The 13,072-nt window shown below is 65.0% G+C and overlaps 2 protein-coding genes across 4 annotated transcripts; both read left to right on the top strand.

The window, feature by feature from the left end:
- The first annotated feature begins 259 nt into the window (after positions 1–259).
- On the top strand, positions 260–5,943 carry CASTOR1 (cytosolic arginine sensor for mTORC1 subunit 1). 2 transcript variants are annotated; one of them, XM_080559677.1, is made up of 9 exons: positions 260–491; positions 645–715; positions 3,234–3,427; positions 3,558–3,690; positions 3,897–4,020; positions 4,447–4,560; positions 4,654–4,736; positions 4,960–5,054; positions 5,145–5,943. In XM_080559677.1, exons 1-9 carry the CDS (start codon positions 379–381, stop codon positions 5,208–5,210), a joined length of 993 nt encoding a protein of 330 aa, XP_080415803.1. In that variant the 5' UTR covers positions 260–378; the 3' UTR covers positions 5,211–5,943. The 2 variants fall into 2 exon arrangements, with proteins under 2 accessions (XP_080415803.1, XP_080415802.1); XM_080559676.1 differs by having other exon boundaries at positions 262–491; positions 4,960–5,342.
- Positions 5,944–9,401: 3,458 nt separating this feature from the next.
- Positions 9,402–12,313, top strand: LOC308179471 (cardiotrophin-2-like). 2 transcript variants are annotated; one of them, XM_080559678.1, is made up of 3 exons: positions 9,402–9,573; positions 10,519–10,646; positions 10,780–12,313. In XM_080559678.1, the coding sequence occupies exons 1-3, from the start codon at positions 9,537–9,539 to the stop codon at positions 11,257–11,259; spliced, it is 645 nt and encodes a 214-aa protein (XP_080415804.1). In that variant the 5' UTR covers positions 9,402–9,536; the 3' UTR covers positions 11,260–12,313. The 2 variants fall into 2 exon arrangements, with proteins under 2 accessions (XP_080415804.1, XP_080415805.1); XM_080559679.1 differs by lacking the exon at positions 9,402–9,573 and having other exon boundaries at positions 10,157–10,646.
- Positions 12,314–13,072: the final 759 nt, after the last annotated feature.

Genomic DNA, 13,072 nt, shown 5'->3' with positions numbered 1-13,072 from the left:
CAAGCGGCTTCTCCCTCCCCGCGATTCCTGCAGGCGGGAGTTCTGCAAAAACCTCAGCTCCCCCCCCTCCCCCCCCCTTCAAAACCCCTTTTCCCCTGAAGAAGCGGCTGCGGGGAAGCGCCCGGCAGCGTTGCTGGAGCCCCCCCCTCCGCCCGGGTACGGTGCAAGCCCCTCGTCAGGCCCGGAGCCCCCCGGAAAGCTCCGCGCAGCGGGCGGCGGGGCGGGGCGCGGCCGGGGGCCGGGGAGGGGCGAGGCGGGGCCGGGGCGGGGCGGCCGCGGGACCCCTCCCGCTGCTCCGAGCGGCCGCGGGGCGCGCTTGGAGCGGCCCCGGCCCCGGCCCCGGCCCCGGCCCCGGCCCCGGCCCCGGCCCCGGCCGCCATGGACCTGCACATCCTGGAGCACCGGGTGCGGGTGCTGAGCCTGGCGCGCCGCGGGCTCTGGCTCTACACCCACCCGCTGCTCAAGCTGCTCTTCCTGCCCCAGCGCTGCAGGTACCGGCCTCCCCCCTTCCTCACCCTCCTCTTCATCCTCCCCGTCCTCCCGTGCTCTCGGCGGTGCCGTGCGGTGGGGAGGGAGGGCGCGCCCCGCTCCCCCCTTCCCCGGAGCCACGCGCGGGTCGGGCAGCGGCAGTTTGTGCCCCATAGGTGCAAGTTCTTCAGCCTGACGGAGACCCCTGAGGACTACACCATCATGCTGGACGAGGAGGGCTTCAAAGGTACCTGGCACTGCAGCAATGAGTTGTGGCCGTTCTCAGCCCAGCCCGGCACAGCACAGCGATTCTCGGAGCTCACCACGGGCAGCGAGCCGCGGCTTGTGTCAGGGATGCCCTGGCTTGCCCCACTGAGACTCTCTCAGCTTGCCTGCCTTGGCACTACCAACTGCCTCGGAGACGCGGCCGTGCCTCCACATGCTTGGATGAGGCTGGGGTATGGGTGGGGAAAGGCTCCTGTGAGGAGCCCTGCGCCTGCCAAGCCCGAGCATGGGGCACAAACCTCCCGGGACACAAGGGAAGGGCTGCGGGCAGCACCCGGGGCTCCCTGCCTGCACGGGGTGCTGCTGGCAGAGCTGCCAATGTCCTTCCATGGCTGCTCCACTGCTGTCCCCCTGCCTGGTGAGGGCTGGGACTGGCCACCACCATGGTGGAACAGGGCCAATTCCCCACCCATGTGGCTGAGCCCGGCCTTGGGGGACCAGGGGTGCTTCTGGGGGTACTGGGGATGCTGCCCGGCACCAGCATCCCGGCGTCGGGGCGTCCTGGAGTCTTCGAGCCCTTCTGGGCTGGTCCCCTCCCTGGGAGGTGTCACAGCACGATGTCCCCATCCCGAGAGCCTGTGTGTGCCATTCTGCAGCCTCACCACCAGACCTGCCCTGACAGGCCGTGCTGGTAGGACAGATCCTGTCCCAAGCCTCCCGCACCCAGACCTCCCCGGCTGGGCCTTATCTCCCTGGATGTGCCCCAAGGAACAAGGGTCAGCGGTCCGGCAGCACGGGGCGATCTCTGGCTGGATCCAGCCCAGCTCCCCCCAGCCCTTTTGCTGGGAGCCAGGCTCTCTCCTGAAGAGCTGGGGCCGTTCCCCCCATGTATTGTATTTTATTTTTTTTTCGGTGCCTGCGGACAAACGCTCCTCGATCCCGTGGGGCAGGCGGGAAGCGGCGAACAATGGTGCAGCGAGTCGGCCGCCCCGCTGCTCGGCGCCGGGCTGGGGGGCTGCCAGCGCCCTGTGGGGGCACGGGGGGGAACCCCCCCAGCCTTGTTTTAATTTCTGGGCTGGGGGCTGGATTAAGCCCTGGGGCCAGCCAAGGCATCGGGACAGTGGTGTTTGGGGACCCCCGTGCAGTCGCAGCCTCCCCCGTGGCCCCCGGTTCCTGCTGGTGTTGAAAAGCGATTAAGCGGGGACGCGGCAGTGCGGTCCCTGGCCCTGGCCCTGGGAACGAGCAGGGGCTGTTCTGGTGCTTCCTGCGCAGGAACAGGAGGCTGCCAACACCCGCCAAGGCCCTGGGCTTCGGACCTCCGGATCCGGCCTCGCCCCATGGCTCACGCCTCCCTCACTGCTGCGATGAGTCCTGCAGCCTCAGCTCAGTGCCACGGGCCTCCCTGCCTCGCCTGGGCAAGGGGACGATGAGGTTTGGGGGCGTCAGGCTCCCCCCTGACCCTGCACCTCCCAGGGAATTGGGGTGCCGGGATCGGGAGGTGTCCTGGCCTGGGGCAGCTGCGGGAGGAGCACGGGTGCCGGAGGAAGAGCACGGCCCCGATCCGGCCCTTCCTGGGGAGCGGGTGTGGGGCAGGAAGGAACCGGCCGGCACGCTCGCTCCCTGCCAACAAAAGCAGCGTTTCTGGGGAGGCAACCCTGGCCCCCGGCCAGCGTGGGCTCGGCCCCAGGGACACGGCTCATTGGAGCCGGGTGGCCACGCGGCTGGGGTGGCACGGGGTGGTGGCATGGCAGGGTGGCCGTTCTGCGTCTCCTCCGGTGCCCCTGACCCGTCCCTGCTGAGCATCCTGGCACGGCTCAAGCTCCCTGCTGGGCTGGCGGCTCCTGGGGGTTGGAGGATCCAGGGGGAGATGTGGGCAGCCCCAGGGGCCTGGCTTTGGGGTGCTGCACCCCTTTGTGCACAGCCCAGCTGGTGCAGGAGGAACGCGTCCCAGGCTTGGAGCGTTTGTCCCTGCAAGTCCCCAAAAATATAGCAATTCCAGCTCTGTGAGTGCGGCTGATCCTGCCCTCACTGCGTGGCATCCCGAGGACCCTGCAGGCTTCCCGGTGACAGTGTCAGGGCATCGCTTGTTTTGCAGTTGCGCCGTGACTCAGTTTCCCCATGGTCCAGCACCCAGTGCCACGGGACCCCACGGTGCCCTTGCAGCAGGGACCCACGCTGCAGGTGGCTGCGTCGCGCCCCGTTGAGCGGAGACAGCCCCTGCGGTGCCCTGGGCGAGATGTCATTGCTGTCCCCAGGCTGAGTGTGGCCCCATGGCAGCCCCCGCCAAGTCCCCTCCTGTGTCCCTGAGCCTGTCCCGCTGGGTGCCTGCCGCCTCCTGTGCCCACGCTCCCTCCCTGGTGGCTGCCAGCCTGCACGAGGATGGGCTGGGGACAGGGGACCCGCTGTCCCCACTCACTGCTCCTGGTGCAGGTCGTGTCACAGCGACAGCACCACCAGCAGGGTTGGGAACACCAATGCGGCCCCGCTGCTGCGACAGCCCTGCCCCAGCGCCGTGCCTCAGTTTCCCCTTTCCCTCGCAGAGCTGCCGCCCTCCGAGTTCATGCAGGTGGCGGACTCGACGTGGCTGGTGCTCAGCGTCGTCTCCAACGGCCGGGCGCCCTCCGGCTGCCAGGCCACCGGCGTCACCAAGATTGCCCGGTCGGTCATCGCGCCGCTGGCCGAGCACCACGTCTCGGTGCTGATGCTCTCCACCTACCAGACCGACTTCGTCCTGGTGAGCCCGGGGTGGGAACAGGGATGGTGCCGCGTGGCCCTGGCAGCTCCATGGTTGCTGGCGGGGACCCGGCTGTCCCCAGCTGGCTGCGGGGCTTGCTCCGGTGTCGGTGACGCTGCGACACTGCCAGGTGCGGGAGAGGGACCTGCCTGTGGTCATCCACACGCTGGCTGGGGAGTTCGACATCTACAAGGAAGAGAATGGCGAGTCCATCCCCGTCACCTGCGACGATGCCAGCAACGGCTTCCTTAAGCCCAAGGCGGGTGAGTGGCACGGGGACTTCTCCAAGGGTGACCTCGTCCCCGGGGTCACCTGGTGCCCGCAGGGATGCTCCAGCTGCCGGAGGTCCCCCCGCGTGTTGGGGACCCCCGGGGCCACCACCCAGCGGGACGTGGGGCTGCGGTGGCCACGGGGTGGCACTGCGGTGCTGTCCCCGAGTGTGGCGGTGACGGGTGGCTGTGCCCCGCAGCCACCAGCCCCACGCTGCACCCCGTGCAGAGCCCCCAGAACCGCTTCTGCATCCTGACCGTGGCACCCGACACGCTGCCCGCCATCGCCACCATGCTCATCGACGTCCTCTTCTACTCCCACAGGTGGGTGACAAGGGTGGGGACATCGGTGGTGGTCCCTCAGCTGGGTGTCACCCCCCTACACCTCGCTCCCTGTGGCTTTTCAAGCTCTGGGTGCATTTTGCAAAGTGTTTTTTGCTGCCTCGAGCATGCCACCCGTGGGTGCTGCATGTCCTGCTGCCACTCCTGGGAACTGGAGCCCCCAAGTCCCGGTGCCACTATGCTGGGGGACAAGCCACATATTTCAGCAAAGCAAAGGGGGTCGGTTCAGAGGTGGCTGAGATGTGCCAGAGCCGTGCACGGGAACATTTTGGGAACAGCCTTTCCTTGTGGGACCGTCCCCTCCAGAGTCACCACGGTGCTCTGCAGATTCCCCCAAACCCACTCTTTTTGTGTCCCGCTGACGGTGGGACTCAAACCCGTGCCCGGCTCATCCCGCTCTTCCCTCAGCCCCCCCAAGGAGCCCAGTGCTGGTGGCCAGGACCTCGACTCCATCACCTTCTTTGCCTTCTCGCTCATCGAGGGCTACATCTCCATCGTGATGGATGCGGAGACCCAGAAGCGGTAGGTGCTGGTGCTGGCCCCCAGTGCCCACACTTTTGGGGGCGGCTGGGTGGGTTGGGGGTGTTCCTGCACTCAGGGCTCCCCCTTTTGCAGGTTCCCCAGTGACCTGCTGCTGACCAGCTCCAGCGGGGAGCTGTGGCGGATGGTGAGGATCGGCGGGCAGCCCCTGGGCTTCGGTGAGTGTGGGCGCCGTGCGCGTCCCCTGCCCTGTGGGGGTGCAGGGATTTGGGCCCCCTCCCCTGCAGCTCAGCACCCATCCCGTCCCCACCCAGCATGGGAGCCCCCCCTGCTGCCACACCCGTGTCCCCTCCTAGTGCTTTCCTTTGGTGTCCCCTGCCACCTGGTGGCTCCCCATCGCGGTGACACCAGGGTCACCGCGGGACACCTTGCCTCCCCCAGATGAGTGCGGCATCGTGGCGCAGATCGCCGAGCCGCTGGCTGCCGTCGACATTTCGGCGTACTACATCAGCACCTTCAACTTCGACCATGCCTTGGTGAGCCCTCCCCGGCACGGGGCATGTGGCACCGCGGGCAGGAGGGTCCCGGTGTCCCCAGCGGGGCTAACGGGACATTTGTCCCCGCAGGTCCCTGAGGAGGGCATCATCGAGGTCATCCAGCTGCTGCAGAAGCGCCAGGAGAGCGGCAGATAGCGGCCAGCTGTCCCTGTGCCGGCTGTCCCCATGCCGTCCAGTGGCCCATGGGGACCCGCGCGGTGTCCCCACAGGCTCCTCCTGCCCAGGGCTGTCCCCAGCCCTGTCGCTGTTTTTCATTTCTAAGCCTTCCCCCCCGGTGCTGGGCAGAGCCTGGGGGGCGCAGCGTCGCTCCCTGCACGCCGGGGACGCGGGGGGGACGCGGTGGCACTGCTGTGACAGTATTACGTCCACGCCGCTGTGAATCCCCGCGGGAGAGGCCGAAGGGCAGCGCCGTGCCCTCCTCTGCCTCAGGTCCCTTCCTGGCTTTCTTAGGGTGGGGGGAGTGGCAGATTTGGGGAATTTGAGTGGTGGTGAGGAGAGGAGGTGTGGGGGGGATGCGTGCCCCAGAGCGGTGATGTGCCACAGCCCTGCTGGAGGTGACAGCGTGGGGCTGGCAGGACGCGGGACCCTGGGTGTCTGTGCGGGGTGGTGGCTGTGATGCTCTGCACCTTTTCTGGGGGGTTCTGGACCCGTCCCGCTCAGGGGATCTCCCCAAACCCTCCAGTGCTGAGAGCAGGGGCTGCGGGAGGTGGCCAGGGCAGCATTTCAGCCCTGTGTCTCCTCCGGGGTGGCTCCGACCCCTGCCAGGCCATCGTGTATTGGGGGGTCGGGACGGTGACACCCCAGCTCCTTCCAAGCTGTATTTTTACACACTTTTAAATGTCAATAAAAGTCCTATTTTTTGTTGGTTTGGGGTGTTTTTGTTAGTTTGTTTGTTTTTCAGAGTACACCATGGCCACAGCTGGGGCTGGCCCAGAACCTGTCCCCACTGCTGGTGGCACTCCTCCTGTCCCCACCATAGGGTGACCTGTGCCCGGGGCTGGCCTGCAGCTTGGCGTTGTAGGCAGGGAAAAAGGGTCTGGGAGATGGGGTCAGGGCTGGGGCGTTTCTGCAGCCTCGTTAGTGGCCATGGCTGTAACGAGGTGGCTCTCGCCTGGGGGCTGTGTGGCCTCCGGGTGCCCCCCGCATGCCCTGGGGCTGCGCCTGGTCAACGCGCGGGGCTCGGCAGGAGCGCGAGCGCGGCGGAAACGTCCTGGGGGCTTCTTCCAGTGGGGAGCCTGAGCAAGCGAAAAGGCACAGGGGAGCAAAACCATGTCTGCGCCCGTCCCCTCAAAGCCTTCCAGGCTCGGGGACAGGACGGGACGGGACGGGGCAGGTGGGCGGTGGCCTCAGCCTGCTCTCACGCCACCCGCCTTGGTGGGACCCCGGGCCCACATCGAAGGGGACGGGGACGGGGACGAGGTCGGGGCAGTCCCGTGACGTGTTTTGGGCAGGAAGTCGCACCAGACAGTCGCCACCAGCCCTGGCATCGCCGCCGTGAATAGCAGCGGGGTTCCTCGCGGGCACTGGTGTGCACGGGAGCAGACCCGGGCTCCCCGCACATCCCCCCTGCGTCCCCATGTGCGTTGGCAAGCCCTCGGCTTCCTGCAGATCCTCGGGTGCTTTCTTTCCTGTCTCGCTCTCTTTTCCAGAGTCATGAGACATCAGTGACGTGCGCCCCAGAGATGAAGAAATTACTGTCAGCCAGTGTGGTCACACGCGCTATTTTCGGCCCCGTTGGGTATTGCACATCCCTGCACAATATCCCCAAGGGCTGCCAGCCGTCGGTGCTGGTGACCGCGCTGTCCCTCTGCCGTGGTCTGCGGGGACCCTGTGCGAAGCCCTGGGTTTGGAAAGGGGCAGGGCGGAGGTACCGGGGTGTCCCAAGCGGGACGCGCTTCGCCTGGTGGGTCCTGTGCTGGCAGCGTGCACCCTGCGGGACCATGGGTCATGGATAGATGGATGGATGGATGGACGGATGGACAGATGGACAGATAGATGGATGGATGGATGGACAGATGGACAGATGGACAGATAGATGGATGGATGGATGGATGGACGGACGGACGGATGGATAGACGGACGGATGGAGAGGTAGATGGATGGATGGGGGGATGTATCTGTAGTTGGATGGACAAATGGATGGATGGATGGATGGACGGATGGACAGATGGATGGGTAGATCAATGGACAGCAATATGTATGTGGATGGATGAATGTGTGCAGGGAAGGACAGATAGGTGGATGGGTGGACAGATGGAGGGATGTAAAAGTGGACGGGTGGGTGGACAGGAGGATGTACATGTGGAAGGACAGATGAATGCATGGATAGGTGGACAGGTGGAGGGATGTGCAGGTGGGTAGATGAATCTGGAGGAATGAACAGGTTGATGGACAGATAGCTGTGTGGACAACTGGACAGATGGGTGGACAGGCCGATGGGTGACTGGCCATCTGACTAGATGGATGGATGGACAAACTGCCTCAGTCCTGCAGGCGTTTCTCCTGGAGAGAGGGGCATTCTGGCTCCTCTGTCCCTCCAGAGCTGCCCTACGCACAGCCCCCAGCTCGCATGAGCACGGCCCAGCCTGGCCAGCAGCACCCACGGGTGTCCCCAGGCAGGGGGACACCCCGAGGAGGAGGAAGAGAAGGAGGAGGAGGAGGAAGAGTCAGCAGCACCACCCTGTGTCCTGCAGCAGGGAGTTCTGCAGGTTGGGGGCAGCTGGGGTGGGGGGGAATTTGGGGAAAAGAAAACATTTCGTCTTCTGGAAGTGAGTCACTGCTGCGCTCTTCCGCTCGCAAGGAGATGTTATTTCTGGTGTGGCCTCCCCTTGCCCAAGCCACCCCATCTGAAACAGCAAATTCTGCCTCGGGCAGCTTCCTGTGCTTACAGAGCAGGGCACTGCGGCCCTGCACGGCTTCGTGGTGCCCCAAAGCTCCCGTTCTGGGGCTGAAACCCATGAGAAGGGGAACAATTCACCCTGATTTTGGGTTGCAAAGTGTGCATTCTGCATGGTTTGGGTCGGTATGGCAGAGGGTGGCACGAAGCTGATGGAGCACTGAATTTGGGGGGGGGGGGGGGTCATGTCCTTGTCTGTTTTTTTCCCAAAGTTTGGAGCCCCATAAGAAGAAGATCTCCAGGTCTGGTGCATGGCACCATGTGGCACCACCCCAGCTGGGCAGATTCACTGGGAATTTACAAGTCTTCACAAAAGCTGATGGATTACAATGAAAATAAAACCTAATAAAAATACATTAATTTTTATGGGGTCGTTGCTGGCATCCTCCCACACCCTACTGCAAGGCGAGAGCAGCTCAGGGTGCTGGGGGCTTGGCACCGGGCGCTTCCAGCAGTGCTGGGGCTGTACCCGTGCCGGGCTTCCTCCTGCTGACCTTGGCCTTTGGGCAGTGCCCGCAGCCCCGGCGCTGCCGCTGACCCCGCCGATTGCATTTCCTTCCCCGCCGGAGGCTCAGCGCCGGCTGCTGCAGGCGGTTTAGCAAGGGAAACGGATCTGTCCCGCCTGCCTCACCCTTGTCTCATTCCCCCGCCAGCACTGGTTCCTTACACAGGGGCACCCATGGGTGCTGGTGTCCCCTTGTCCCCATCATTAGCATCCCTGCACACCCTGGCTTTGGGTGCTGGGGGTGTCCTGGGGTCCTCCCCGCTCCCCATCGCCCACCCTGGGCCAAGGCACGGGAGACTCACGCCCTGGGGAGAGCAGATAGACAGACAGACACACAGACGGCATCTCCTGGAGCATCCCCATCCATCCCAGGGCGTATTTTCAGCTATGGCCCCGCCACAGCCCATGCTCTGGGCATGGCACAGTTTGGTGACACCCCAGCGCCGGCCTGCGGTCGGAGCCGTTCACACCTCCACCAGAGGTGCGAGCCGGGGGTGGCGAGGTGCCAGCCTCCAGCAGCACCCATGGGTGCGGGGCTGTGGTGCCACCCTTCCCCCCTCCTGCTGCAGCATCGTGGGGCTCAGATGTGGGGCGAGCATCGCCTACCCCGGCCCCAGAGCTGACACTGATGCTGCCAACGGCCTCCGTCGTCCGCATTTCGGTTTCGGAGGCTGTTTTTCAGTTTAACGAACGCCAGCTGAGCGCAGAGAGACGACAGTGACTCAATGTGGCGCTTTCCTAAGAAGCCCCATGCTGTGCCCCGGGCATCCGGCTCGCCCTGTGCAGGGGCTGGACCCGCGAGGACTCCCTCGAGGAACTTAATCGAAGAACAAAACCATCGTCCGACCGGCCTCATTTCCTCCCCCCCTCCCCGGCCCGGCTCACCCCGCTCATTGGCCCCCAAGTCATCACTTCACTTCTCCATTTCTTTACGTTGGGCCCGGGTGCCTCCTTCGGAGGTGGTGGCTAATCGGGGCACGTTAAAAGGCGAGCTTCCCCCTCGCCGACCAGTAAGGAAGTCGCTCGCGCGCCCTGCAGCACCGCTCCCCGGCACCCGGACATGCGGCGCCACGCGCGGCCCCTGGGCGTGCTGGCAGGTAGGCTGCGTCCCGCAACTGCCCTCTCGCTCGCACACCGCTCCGGGAGGGCCCTGATGCTTCCCCCCGCCCGTGGGCACGCCGATGGGGGCCACTCCCCCAGCCCCTGGAACCCACCCGGGGCTCCGCGGGCACCTTTGCGGAAGAAGGGGTGCCGGGAGGGGGCAGGCGGGGGGATGTGGTTTGGGGTTGATGCGGGGAGAAGGGGCAGGTGGCAGAGGGACAGGGTCACCCCGGTTGGCTGGCGTGTCCCCTGAGCCCCCAAACCCCCGCTGGGGAGGGCTAGGCACTGGGTGCTGCTCCGGTGCTGAACTCACGTGGCCGCGGTGACAGCAGGGCCGGAGCAGCACCCACTGGGACTGAGGGGACAGGCCCAGGGGTGCCACCACTGTCCCCAGTCTGCAGTGGCCCCGCATTGGCCTGCACTGACAGGGAGCTGCCTGGGCAACTGCCGGGGCCAGAAGGAGCTGTCTGCACTCCTTAATGCCTCGAGGACACTTTCTTCCTCCTCTTCCTCCTCTTCCTCCTCTTCCTCCTCCTCTTCCTCCTCTTCCTCCTCCTAATACTCTTCCTAACACTCCTTTTCCTCCTCCTCTTTCTCTTTGTCCTCTTCATCCTTGTCCTCCTCATCCTTGTCCTCCTCCTCCTCATTGTCCTCCTCCGCCTCCTCATGCCGAAGGCCCTGGCAGCTCCCAGCAGCTGGCTCCCGGCACGGTGGCTGCCCTGTCCCTGTGGCAGGACCGGGCACCTTGTCACCATACCCGAGACGTGCAGTCCTCTGCTCCAGGCCTGGTGCCAGGGTGATGGGCACACGGGACAGATGTTCCTGTCATGGATGCTCCCACCTCTCCCTGCTCCCCACCCCCACCCCGCATGTCGCCATGTCCCATTGCTCCTCAGCGAGAGGCGCCCCATCTCCATCATCTCCCTCCTCTTCCTCCCCAGCCGTGGCCAAGGGACTCTTCCTCCTCTGGGCCGTGCCAGCGCGGAGCACGCAGCCCCCGACCCTGCAGCAGATCCACGCACTGGTGCGGCACATGGCCGAGGACGCGCGGGAGCTCTTCCTCTTCTACGTGAGTGCCACCTCGCCAGGGCTGGCGACGGCAGGAAAAGGGGGCGAAAGCCCCCCTTAGTGTGTCGGCGGGGGGGGTGGGCTCGCCACCGCCACCGAGCCCCCGCCGACTCCCTTGCCTTTCCCATGGGCAGGAGCAGGACCAGCGCCTGGCCTTCAGCTGGCTGTGCCGCACCAACGCCTCGCTGGAGTGGCTGCGGGGGACGGTGGTGATGGGGACCGGGGGGCTGCGGGCACTGCACGGGGCCATGGCCCACATGGACCGGGCGCTGCAGGGAATCACCCAGCACCAGCGCGACCTCAACCCCCCCGGGGCCCCCATCCTGCGCCGCCTCGACAGCACCCGCCTGAAGGTGCGGGGCCTCCTCAGCAACCTGGAGGGCGTCCTCCACGCCCATGGCATCGTCCCCACCGTCCCCACCCTGCCCCGGCTGCCGGCGGCCACCAGAGTCTTCCAGCAGAAGGTGGAGGGGTGCCGGATCCTCTGGAGCTACGCACGCTTCACGGAGCAGCTCAGCGCCCAGCTGGAGGAGCGAGGGCTGCGGGCGCGCCGGGAGGAGCAGAGGCAGCAGCGGCGAGGCCGGCGGCGAAGCCGGCGGCCAGCAAGGTCCTAGGGAGCCCCTGCCACCCCCGCTGCTGTCACCCGAGCTGTCCCCAGCACCCTGGGGCTTGTGGTTGGATGCGGAGAGCCTGGTGCGTGGCTGGCACTGGCACAGACGTCCCCCAGGTGCCACCGCATGTGGAGGCCGGCACCGGCCAGCGGGGTCACTCTGGGTTGGTGACGTCCCCCGTTGCCAGCCCTGCCTGATTTTCCAGTGATTCAATGGGTCTGGTGACATGTCCTGACTAAGGGGCCGCTCGCACGGCACCCGCACGCCCGGCGCAGGCAGGGTGCAGCCCCAGACCGACAGTGGCCACTTGTGCCACCGGCATGTCACCTGCGCGTCACCCCCTGCCTGCCTCTCGAGGGGTTCGCTGAACCCGGAGAGCATCTGGGGGAGGCTTTTCTTGTGCCTGGTGTGCCCATCAGCCTGGCGTCCCCGTGAGCTTGGTGTCCCCATGAGCCTGGAGGCTCCATGAGCCTGGTGTCCCCGTGCACTCAGTGTCCCTGCAAGCTTGGTGGCCTTACACCCTCAGTGTCCTCGCGAGCGCAGTGTCCCTGTGCTCATCCCTGCACGCCTGGTGTCCGTGCGCCTATCCCTGTGCCTCATGTCCCTGCATTGTGTCCCCACGCCCTCAGCATCCCTGTGCCCACCCCTGTGCCCTCGGTGTCCCCAGAGTCCCCAAGCCCCTCGGCAAGCCCTGCCTGTGCTGGGCATGGGCTGGGGCTGTGGCCCCGCACTGTGCGGGTGGGCACCGGCCCCCCAGTAACTTATAGTGACAGTGGTGCAGCTCCCCTATTTATTAAAGCCATCGGTTTAATTTAATACGTCCCTGATCTGGGGAGAAATATTTAAGGATACATTTTTTAATATATAAATATATATATCTATTTTTGTTATTTTTTTGTACTGTGTTAAACTGTAAATGTAACAATGTTTTATTTATGAATCTAAATATTATTTTGTACTGGGAGAAGGGCACCAGGCCACCCTGGCCAGGTGGTGCCCCCTTATTTTTATATCACAGCAGACGGAAATAAAGCATTGACCTCGGCCTGTGGGCCGCTGCCTCTGACCTGGCATCTGTGTGTCTGGATGTCCAGGTGTCCGGGTGTCCATGTGTCTGGGTGCATGTGCCTCTCCCAGTCCTGAGAAAAGCCCGCGGGGTTTGCTGTGCACAGGAACCGACTCATTCTGCGAGTGCTTCTGGGGCTTTTCGGGGCTGCGGGGTCTGGTGCTGCCAGGAATTCTCCTGAGCGCGGTGACGTGCTGGGGGCACAGCGAAAACTGAACGAATTCAGAAACTGATTAGCAATAACCTGAAAGGAAAGTGGGGCCACAGGAGGCCGGGGGGACAAAGTGGCCTCGGAGGCAAGGCTGGAGGGAAACTGCACAGCATGGAGGACGATGTGGGATGTGGCATGGTGTGGTGTGTGGCACGGGATGGGATGAGAGCACAGTGCGGTGTGTGTGGCATGTGGCATGGGGTGGCAGCACGACATGGCACATGGCACAGCATGGGATGTGGTGTGGGATGGGATGAGAGCAAGGTGTGGCATAGCATGGGATGCAGCGTGGCACCATGACACATGGCACAGCATGAGATGACAGCACAGTGTGGGACATGGCATGGGATGGGATGGGATGACAGCGTGGGGTGGCACATGGCATGGGATGACGGCATGGGGTGGCACATGGCATGGGATAGGTTGGGATGGGATGACAGCGTGGTGTGGCACGGCATGTGATGGCAGCAGGACGTGGCAGCATGGGAAGTGGCACGGCACGGTGTGGCACATGCTGTGGCATGAGTTGGGATGACAGC

The sequence above is a fragment of the Anser brachyrhynchus genome (genome assembly GCF_964034855.1).
Source record: "Anser brachyrhynchus genome assembly, chromosome: 17".
In the NCBI taxonomy this organism is placed as follows: domain Eukaryota; kingdom Metazoa; phylum Chordata; class Aves; order Anseriformes; family Anatidae; genus Anser; species Anser brachyrhynchus.
The sequence above is the reverse complement of the archived record's forward strand: the minus strand, read 5'-3'. Positions and strand labels throughout refer to the sequence as shown.

Excerpts from the sequence above, each read along its gene's own strand:
- CASTOR1 (XM_080559676.1), top strand. The coding sequence starts at position 379 with ATGGACCTGCACATCCTGGAGCACCGGGTGCGGGTGCTGAGCCTGGCG. Across the intron at positions 716-3,233 it reads GGACGAGGAGGGCTTCAAAG|AGCTGCCGCCCTCCGAGTTC; the intron begins GTACCTGGCACT and ends TTTCCCTCGCAG. Across the intron at positions 4,561-4,653 it reads GATGCGGAGACCCAGAAGCG|GTTCCCCAGTGACCTGCTGC; the intron begins GTAGGTGCTGGT and ends CCCCTTTTGCAG.
- LOC308179471 (XM_080559679.1), top strand. The coding sequence starts at position 10,377 with ATGGGCACACGGGACAGATGTTCCTGTCATGGATGCTCCCACCTCTCC. Across the intron at positions 10,647-10,779 it reads GGGAGCTCTTCCTCTTCTAC|GAGCAGGACCAGCGCCTGGC; the intron begins GTGAGTGCCACC and ends TCCCATGGGCAG.